Source organism: Rattus norvegicus, chromosome 10 (assembly GCF_036323735.1).
Source record: "Rattus norvegicus strain BN/NHsdMcwi chromosome 10, GRCr8, whole genome shotgun sequence".
NCBI classification, from domain to species: Eukaryota; Metazoa; Chordata; class Mammalia; order Rodentia; family Muridae; genus Rattus; species Rattus norvegicus.
In genome coordinates, this window is record NC_086028.1 from 50,417,429 (window position 1) to 50,428,040 (window position 10,612).

General features: G+C 44.5%; 1 protein-coding gene across 3 annotated transcripts in view; it reads right to left on the bottom strand.

Moving 5' to 3' along the window:
* Positions 1-9,391, bottom strand: part of Myocd (myocardin) — a 94,464-nt gene extending 85,073 nt beyond the window's left edge. For 2 of the 3 annotated variants that reach the window (NM_182667.3, NM_001414232.1), the window contains 1 exon segment: positions 9,040-9,391. In NM_182667.3, coding sequence (NP_872608.1) covers positions 9,040-9,094 — 55 coding nt within the window. In that variant the 5' untranslated portion in view covers positions 9,095-9,391. 3 annotated transcript variants of the gene reach the window in all.
* Positions 9,392-10,612: the final 1,221 nt, after the last annotated feature.

Sequence of the window (10,612 nt, forward strand, 5' to 3'; positions counted from 1 at the left end):
GAAGACACCTCTCAAGAAATAGCAACAGAAGAATCCCAAGTATCTGCACATATGCCTAGGACTTACAGTGGGTACCCTGAAGTCTCATGACTGATTGTGAGGTCCACACAAAAGTCTGTCCTGTGAGACTCGCATGAAATCATGCCAAGTATTTTATAGCTACAAATAGGTTACGTAGCTATAGTCACCCGTAGGAATATACCCATACTTTCGCATTTGTACAGCACTAAATGTTACCAAGTTTGTAAATTTTAACTCATTTTACCTATGGAAGATGTAGCATCCTGGCTTTCAGCTCACACTGGTGGGGGTAGATAATTTTTGGGCTTCGATGTTGTCCATTTCCTGAGTTTACATTAGAGATCCGTGTGATTGACTTAAAGTTAAAAAAGAAAAAAACCTACAACAAAACAAAACCCAAAACAACAAAAATCTCAACCACCCAAAACCCCAAAACCCCTTATACTGTTTTGAGTGTGCTTGTGGTTCTGCGTGGGACCACATCCTTAGCTCTCCCTGGCCACATACCCGTGGGTTAGGGGGTGGCTACAAGTTTGGGGTCTTTCATGTATTTGTTGACCATCTCCCCTCAATTCTTCCTCTGTGTTGTTTGCTTTAAATCTTATTTGTAACAGAAATATTTGCAATACTTTTGCCTTGAAAATGTTTTCCAGAACTATTTTTTCAAGTTACTATTTGACTTAAGTTTCTTTGGGTGATTTTTTTTCCCAAGTAAAGTTTTTCATTTTTAAGTGGCTAGTACATTCATTTTTTTTCTTCTTTGGCTGTGGAGGCATGCATGGGAAAGCTGGCCTATGCCAAGATTATAAAGTTGCTCTCTGCTCTCTTCTCTACAACATCTTATAGACTTGCTTTATTGGAATCGATTTTAAAGTTCATGGATATCAATTTTCCCAATTAGACTTTCATCACATTTTTCTGTGACTATGAAGAACTAATAACACATGAGTACGTCTATACCACACACACACACACACACACACACACACACACACACACACACACACACACACGGCAGGAGTGCATGTGTGTATGCAGCTGTGTAAGATCATATGTGATCCTGATAACTTTTTTCTCTTTTACTCTCCATCTTTATAAAGAGTTCTTACGTGTCTATGTGTCATGTCTTAGACTAGGTATCTTCTCATTATGTTATTAGCTTTCAAATTTTCTTGGTATTTCCTCTGAGACAAAAATCATATTTGCTGGTCAAGTTGTATGAAAATCCAGAGATAAAGTGTAGCATGAATAATTTAACACTGAAACAAGTAGCCTTATTAGTAACTATTTGCTGATGAGAACAGTGACTGGGACCATATTTGGAGTTGTAGTCAGAAAGTCTACTGGTGGTTCAGGTGTGTGTGTGTGTGTGTGTGTGTGTGTGTGTGTGTGTGTGTGTGTGGTGTGTGTGTGTACAGATGAGGAGTAAAAGGAGAAGACCACATTACCTCAATTCAGTGGGACACACAGATTCATAACTGGTTTCCAGGTCATTTGACATCTTGAATCTCACCACCCTCATCTATAACTGAGGAAAATTATTCCTACCCCACGATCCTTTTCTATATCTCAGATGAGGTCATAGATAATAAGATTCAGAGATTCCTAGTCCTCTTTGATAAATTATCAGTTTTGTTTGGTAGCAAGTGCTTCCTAGATAGTGGGCAATGTAGGGCTTTCCAAATAAACCCTTCTTCCTTTTCCTATTCTTTCTCACTGAAGAGACACAAAAGTCTTCTATGCGAATACAAGTTGCTATTGGAAACCAATGCACAGCAATTCAGTTCTCCTGCAGGCAAGCATTCATCATCTGTGGAAGTAGGTCAGGGTTGATCTAGGTACGAAAATGCCAGCCACCATCATGGGTGACAGAATTCAAGTCTGTTATTCAGACACTCAGGAATTTATCTAATGAGGACTTATCAGGCCAATGAAGATAAGAAAAAGAACCAATTTTGTTCTTAAAGGGTTTCATTGTGTTATGTACAATGATTTTAGGAGTAGCATTATGCACATATAAAATCAAAACTGAGATTTCCAAGACAACTGATTAGTAAATTGCCAACATCTGCCCTCCAGACTGCAGAGTCTTAAAGCAGACTTGATTCACACTTCTGTGGAAATATCTAGAACATCACACTGAACAACAGAAAGGCTTAAACTGATGCTCAGAGTATAACCTTGACAAATCTCTGGAAGGCCTTTCAAGGAGGTTGCTGCCCAGTTCATGCCAGAAAACACTTTCTGTGCTTAACCGTTTTTGTTTTGTTTTGCTTTTGCTTTTGTTTTTCTGAGCTTCACTGAAACTTCTGGAACATTACCCTGTACTAAAACATTGCCCACAGCCGTGTAGATGCCAAGGCTAACTGGCTCCCTAAAGGACGCGTGTTTCTAGAAGCAGTGAACAGAAGAGTTTTCAGTCTACTTTCATCTTGTCAGATCATCTGTGTACTGCGATGGCCCAGGAAGTCCATTCTTGAAGAAACAGTGGATGTCTTCGTGCCAGTAGACAAGGGTCCCTAAAAGGAGCTGTACATGGAGGCTGAAAACCTTACCTGTGTGTTCATCCAACAGGACACTAGGCAGTGCTGGTTAAGACAGCATTTGTGAGTTGAGAATCTATTTACTCCTGCTACACACACCAAACATCACCAAGTCCCGATGTAGAAGATCACCCAGTAAATATATTTTAAAATATTAGAAGGTTTTCATTTACTTTGAATCTACAGCTTGTCATAGGGAGGTAACACGGCCAGATGTAGCTCAGAGAGAAACTATTGCACTCAAGTCCTCCAGGAGGAGAGTGAGAGAATTTATCCTCCATCATCTACAGGAGAAAGAAAGATATTATTCTCCCTTCAAAGACTCCAGAAAGCATTCAGGGGGGGCATTCTGGGAAAGAATAAAAAAAAGGAGCAGCGAACCTTATTTATTGTAGATTTCTGAGGGATAAAAGATACGTCTTGTTTGAACAAAATTTGGCAAACTCTCTGTTTTGTCTAAGAACAGTGATCCACATCTGGTTAAGTAAAGCTTGATTTATTAGCAATTCTGGAAAAGAGATAACCACTACCTGCTTAGTAAAGTAGAAAAATCTAAGAGCTAAAAGTTTAAGGTTGCAAAGCCATTTGGCTAACGCCTGTTGTTATTGCTGTTAATCCTATTTATGTCCATCAGAATCTTTTAACTACTTCAGGTTTCTCTCTTGTGGGACTCACTCGCCAGTGTGTCAGGCAAGCCATTCCCACAAGGAGAGTAAGATTTCTCCCTGTAAAATGAGTTCTTAGGAACTGTCAGGGATCTTTCCCCCATGGAGCCCCCCCTGCAGTTGCAAAGACCATGAGTCACTTTGCCAACATGCCAATAGAGACCCAGAGAGCAAAGCTGGCTTTCCCAAGGTCACGCTGTCAGGGAAGATAGAGTAGCACCCACGTGGCTCTGCCTCCGGGGTAGAGGGAGTGGTAATTCTGCAGACGCCTGCAGAACACAACTCCTGGTCCTCCAACCCGCACCTGGACAGAGACACCAGGTGCCTGCTCGCCACCTGTTAGGGAGCGTGCTGTGGGTAATTGCACCTGCTCTCATTCAGGTTAAACTCTGCTTAAACGTGTAGCATTTTACACCCAGGGACCTAGCACTTGGCTTCTGACCTGCATTTATGTTTTCTTCAAATTAATCTACTTTGGATTAGTGACCATTGAAGTAAACTCATTACAATGTGATATAAAGTATTTTCCATCTCTGTCATATAATGTAGCAGATAAAATGAACACTATTTGCTCTGACCTTTAAAAAATAATAGCCACTTCCACTCCCTTACCCAGCCCTCATAGTGCTGGGGACTGAACTTGGAGTCCTCTGCATGCTAGGCAAGTTCTCTCATACAGGCACCATCTCTAGTACTCCCCCCACCCCCTTGTTCTAGAGAATCAGAGATTACAGCTCAATCACAGACCCTGGTGTGTGATGTCCAGTCACACATCTCACATCTGCCCATAAGTGATTTCACTTACTAATTAATCTGACCATAGCAATTATGCACATAACCACCTGCAAACCCTAGAGCAGATCGTACTTCCTGAGGTCGGAACACACCCCTCCTAGCCTGGCCCACTTTGATGCCCCTTTGCATTCTAAATTTTTACAGACTGTTCTCCATTTGGGACGTACTTAGTGCTTGCGTGTGAAGGTGAGAGCTGGCTGAAGTTCTCAGCATTGCACTCACCTCGCTCTATATACTCCTTTTAAGTGAATTTCAGCACATACCCACGTACCTAAAAGAACAGATACTCTTTGCTTTTATTGTTCTTTGAACAGTCTTTGCCGGGAAATATGACAAGTATTTGTTTCTGAAGTCCGAGGATCAAACCCCGAGTCAGCTGAGCACATACTGAGCCACGCCCTGCTTTGTAGCTCCCTTTCTATGCCAAGCCCTGGTCTAGGTGTTAGAGGGCAAAGAGCGGTAAGCCAAAAGCCGATAAGAATTATTCTTGTATGCATAGAATCATAGTATACCAGTAAGTAAGTAAAATGTTTAGTCTGTGCAAAGGTTTTGAGTGGACAGGGGATAAAAATAGGGAAGACAGAAGGGAGAGCTTTTGCATCTAACTCAGATAGGGTGAGAAAAGCCCATGCTCTGTGAATACATCCACTGCTATCAGACTTGGGGATGTGACCCTAGTCTGACCCTGAAAGTGTCTTTGCCCTTTACAAATGATTTAAAATATCACTGGAGGTGGAGGCCCATGTCTCTAATTACAGCACCAGTAGGCTGAGGCAGGAGGATCACCCACTGTTCTAGGCCATCCTGGGCTATGTAGTAGGTTATAGGCTAGCCTGGCCTAGAGAATGACCTGGTCTCGAAGTTAATTAATTAAAAGATGAATTAAGATACCCATTTAAAAATTGAAATAGTTAATTGTTTAAAGTCCAATTAATTATAGTCTCTTATGACAATGCTTTAGTATTTAAATTTTAACACATGTGGTGTTTAAAATTTCAGAAAAATAGTTAAGGCCATTCAGTTGTGGAACAAAGGTGAAGCCTTCAGGCTGAAAATGATTTCAGAGATGAATCAGTTAAAACCTTCGGTTTTGCACAGGGCAAAAACAAGATCTGAACGAGAAGCCGAACAAATCGACATCTAGCTAGGTTATATGTCACGGAAAGGTCCTTTTAGATTAAATATGCTGTCCCAAGCTATTAGACTAGCTAGTGGCTAGCACCGGGATATTTTTATCACATAGTGGACATTTCTTCGGTAGTGTCTATGACGGCAAATCAGGGATCCCCGTCTCCATTTAACTGGCTCAGCTCAGAAGAGAGACAATCCAATCTGGTTAAGGGTCTAGATTAATTAGGGACTTAGTAAACCTGTAACATTGTCTGTAGGATGAAGGAAAGAGGGTCAGGAGGGGTCCAAAATCCCTTAAGGAGGACCTAGGCTTTCCATCGGAGGACAAGAAACTACTCACATCCACGGCAAGCCGTATCCCGCGCATCCGCTGCCTGCTTGAATGGCCCTCAGCTTCTTTTAGTGTCTCCTCTCTGCCCGGAAGGCAGAGATAAACCTACTGTCTTCCTCCCCTCTAAATCCTAGCTCTGCTCGTGGGCACCAGGCTTCCTTCTCATGCTGTTCCTACTTCAGGCTGAGACTTACAGACTGTATTCTGTATTTGGGGGGACCCAAAAATCTCAAGAGGCTCATGGGATATTGGACAGAACAGCGGAGTGTTGGGCAAACAGTCCCGGGGCTGTAGGTGATTGCCAAGGAAAATACGATAGGCATAGTGAAATGTGTGTTTCAGAGAGAACTCCGTCCTAAATATTGATAAATACCGAAGGCTTATCATTATTTATCCAAACTTAAAACTGTCTGCTAAATCTGACAATTCTACATTTGTGGGGAGGGCAAGGTTAAGCAATGCCAGGTACCATAGTTAGCTTCGGTTTGGGCTGATTGAGACCGGTAACAGGGAGAGAGAAAAAAGTATAAGGAAATGCATTGCTTCTTTTGAAGCAAAACCCACAAAGGAACCTCTCCATTTTTATCTGCTTGTGTTCCTGTGTGTGCTCTGGTGTTTTGTCCACACAGAGATTGATATAAAGGAAAAAACTTCAGAAAGTAACAGCAATTACAAGAATTGAATTAGCAATGAGAAAATGAATACTGTAAGATGTGGTTGATTTAAAAATAACAAGCATATTAATCTAAGCAAGCTGCCATCCACTCTCCTACCATAGCCATGTAGCCTAAATCATTTCACTTGTTCCCATACAATCTTTACACCTTCCAGGAGCCACGCACAATACCAGGGTAGCCTAGCAAACCACATCATTCCACCTGGACATCTCCAAGCTAAGAAACCAAGGTCTAGAAGGAAGCAACAGCTGATCGAGGATCCCACTGCCAAAGAGCGTTAGCGTTCGTCCTGAGCACTGTTTACCAGGGCTCATCAGCATATCCATGTCCTAACTAAGCTGTTTGTGTTATCAGGTTTATCTCTTAAAAGCATCGTAAAGCCACCTTCATTATTTGGGTGTGAGGTGTGTAAGATGCAGAGAATTATGATGCTGAGAATTATAAAGGTCATGTAGCCCAAACCGAAGAGGCGATGTCTGAGAACCCAGCTAGTCTGACCGAGCGAGACCCTCACACTCAGCCAGGACACCCTACTCTGTCAGGTAAGGTTAATTCACATTGCCAATCATGTTCACAAATGTAAACATTCAAAGTCCCAAAGTCCCATGGCGGGTCAGTTAATCACAAGGCTACTTGGACAGAGTTAGTGGGGAATTGGTAAAGCATGGTTGCTGTCCACGTCAGTTTCAGAATGTGAGGAACTGCCTGGGGACTGTGGATGCGCCATCACGGCAAGCCCATTGCTATAACCGTAGAATAACTCACTTTCAGTCAGTTTGGAAACGTTAACTTTAGAATCGTACCAGGATCTACTGTTGAAGTGAGCATCATATAGGAAGTGAGCCATATAGGAATCTTTAGAGTTGGCAGTGGAATCCCTCAAGGAAGACGAGGGGGTGACTGGGAGGGAGGGAGGGAGGGAGAGAAATATATATAGAGAGAGATCAAGGTGAACAAGAAACCCTCTTCATTCACTGTTAGACACGAAGTGAAGCAAAGCCCCCTAGACAGAGGTAGTTCATACAATGCCAGTCAGGCCTCGGGGCCATATATGTCCACCGAGGTCACTCTGTCCAGGAAGAGTAACCAGTAGCCATCCACTGATTTACAATTATGTTTTTCTTGCTCTTGAATGAGATCATCAACCACGGCTCCTAAGATGCCCAACTTGCTTTGTCCGTCATAGATTCCAGCCCCCCACCCCCTGCCCCCAACACACACACTTTTTAAAATCAAAGATGGAGGATTAAGTTTCCTGCCTCTGCATCATGCTTTCCCAAACTACCTTCCTTGTGACACAAATGCCTGAAAAAAAAAGTGCAGTTGGATTTCTTCAGAGCTCTAGGATAAAGATTTGCAGGGTCTAGGTGGAGACCTCAGGCCTGCACAAATCCACTGAGATGGGGGTTACAGTGGTGCAAACCAAACATTGTCTTCCCTCCCCACTCTACTTCAGCTGAGGAATTCCTTGATAAGTTTGTTGTGCCAGCCCACAATCAAGGCCATCACCACATCTTTTTAGAAACAATCCAGCCCCTCTCTGTCCTTCCCTCTATCCCCATTAAACTGCATAGGAGCATTTGAAATAAACCCAGTTTCATGCAAAAACCAAAAATGACATCCTTGCTCCCTCAGAAAGGTGGCAGTATTGCCTTGTGGTTTTGAGCAAATTACCAAGCATGTGAAGTCTCTGATTAGCAAACTTACCACCTCACCTCAACATGGAAAGGACAAATATGTGTGACTGAGCCTGGTGGCTGGTGACTAGGAGATACACCCCAGACCTCCAGAGGCACTGTGGCTCCTGGTCACTTAAGCTCTTAAGTTTTCAACTTGTCTTACTGAGCAATCCTTTGAAAAACCCCAGAGTGTCCCCCACACACCTAAAGATCAGGAACAACTAAGGCAGTTATAGAGGCTCCTTATGGCCCATCACCCACTGCACACATTTTTTTGAGCCACTCATCTAAAGACAGACAATTGTGTGCCTCTTCAGAAGGGCAAAGAAAGGTGATTGAGAACGAGAGACACCAGCATCCAGCCAGCACCTGTTACACAGAAGGCTCCCACCAGAGCTCTCACCAAAATGTTCCTTCTTAAAGGGTGCTCTGTCATCATTGGACGGTTGGTTACCACCGTTATAAATGCAATAAAGTGCAAATCGAGGTCGCCCGGCCAGGATGCCAATAAGGGAACATTCTCCTGCATCTTCTGTAGGCCCCCCCAACACCCTTTCCTTAGACTCACCTCTCCCGAGTGTCCCTTCAGAAGTTTCTCTGTGTGCCACTAACACAACAATTTTAGGGAAAATTGTCCATTTATAAATATCAGATGGTTTGGGAAAAAATATTTGTGGCACTGGGTTTTTTTTCCCCCATGGTGATGTCATTTTAAATTCTTGGTGTGCTCCAAATTCGCTATTTTTACTTCCTCCAAGTGACTTTTTTGGGAAATACATTTGTTTGGATTAGCTACATGTTAAGTGACCCCTGGACTTCATACACAGTACTAGGCTCATCGTCTCAGCAGTTGTAACTGATAACTCGCCCACTCTCTAACTTCAGATCCTGCATTTGCCCATTTCAACACAGTCTCTTTTGGAGAGTCCCCTCAAAATTTTCTATTTTCTAGAATTTCAAATTTTTCTAATTTCATAAAGGAAAATAATGGTGGAATAAAGACATTGGATTATTCATAAACAAAACTCAAACTTAACACAGGTCAAAGGGAAGACATTTGAAGGCAGTCAGTCAAATACAGCTGTTCATTTTGGGGAAACAGAGCGAAGGCCGCCACCTCAGGCCCGAGGCATACATTGTAAAGCAGTTGAGTGGTACAGATGAAAAGTTTAAGGAGTGCTGAATGCCTTACTCTACCTGATCGGAACTTCCTTCTAATCAGCAAAGAGTGTTCAGACCCCAGGAGTGTCATGGTGAGTCTCAGCAAGCCGCTGGTCGCTGGCCAGACGCCCCGCTTTCCACCAGAAATTGGCTCCAGGGAGCCCAGAGGACAGCAGCTAACGACCCAGAATTCATCCAACTCTTGGGGAGCTCCCTTGGGCAGGAGGACACACAGTGGCCGCCAGTGTCCCCAGAAAACTGGCGCCTCCCCCCTCGCCGCTTGCGAGGCTAATTAACTCCCAGCAGGCAGGACCCTCCTCCTCTGAGGGTGGCCAGGAACAGCCGCATCCTAGGCGTTCCTGACTGATGTCATAGGCTGCCAGCGGTCGCGGAGTATCGCCACCACGCCTTTATGAAGGTCCCAAGTTTGCTATCTGATCCTCTTTACTACTGACAGGAAACCAGCCAATCAGGAGAGGCGAGCGGGGCCTGGGGACCAGGCGCGGCCCCAGGAGCCTCAACAGCAGGCTCTTAACTCTTTGCAGAATACTAAGCCAAGACTGCTTGCCCAGGCGGGAGTCTCTGCACTGACACCCCTAAACCGGATGCTCGAAGGCTGCAGGTGGCGCCCGGCGACGGTAGGAGCGTATCCGCTTGCCGTAGGTGTGAATGTCCCCAGTGTCCCCAGCCTACTGGGACTGCTCGGGAAGGCACATCCTCGGAACGCGCTGGAGCCTGAGCCAAGAAGTAGGGTCGGCTTGCAATTCCCGGGAGCACCCGCTTTCCCTCTGCATCCGAGCGGTGGTGCTTCAGGAGATGGATGCCTGGAGCAGCTATCGCTGTCTATGAGCGTCCGAGGAGGTGGCAAAAAGTCTTTCGCTGTGGTTGGATGCTCTCTTTGGGGACACACAAAGTTTGTGGCTGGGGACCAAGCCCGGAGGGGGAGTGTGTGCAAAAGTTGAGTGTACTATTGGGTGCTCAGCAGGGTCGCACTCGGTGGCCTGGGCGAGCCAGATTGGAAAGGCACAGAGATTTTTCACATCCCGCTTAATCGTGGGAAATCCACCGGGCACTCAAAGCGGCGCTGATGATGCATGTCTCAGGGGCGCCTGGGGCGACAGGGTGCCATGTGCGTCATTAAGTACAACAAATATTCCATCTAAGACGAAGACTTAGATATTTAAAAAAACTGAACTGCATACACACAACACACGATTTGCCACCATTTTCAACTTTATATGCACGTGGGCTCCCAAGTACAATTCTTTACCTCTTTGCTTTTGCTTCAAAGCTGTGAATTCTTGAACGGATCAGCCCAGGACAGGTGGAGGCCTAAAATAACAATATCTTTTGGGGCTAGTCTCTGCCCTGATCCCGGGGTCTTCTGCCTCCATCATCTGTTGCTGAAGACCCAGACCTTCCTTTTCCTCCTCCTCTGGGTTGCACCAAATGCACTTGAATCCCAGAATCAAAGTTTTCTGGAATAGGTAATGTTCTTCCTCACTGAATCAGAGAGGAGGCGGAACCCTTCTACACAACTTCCTCTTGTGAATAGGGTTGGGCAGCAGCACAGGCCTGCGACATGCTGCCTCCTGTGGTAGCCTGGCAG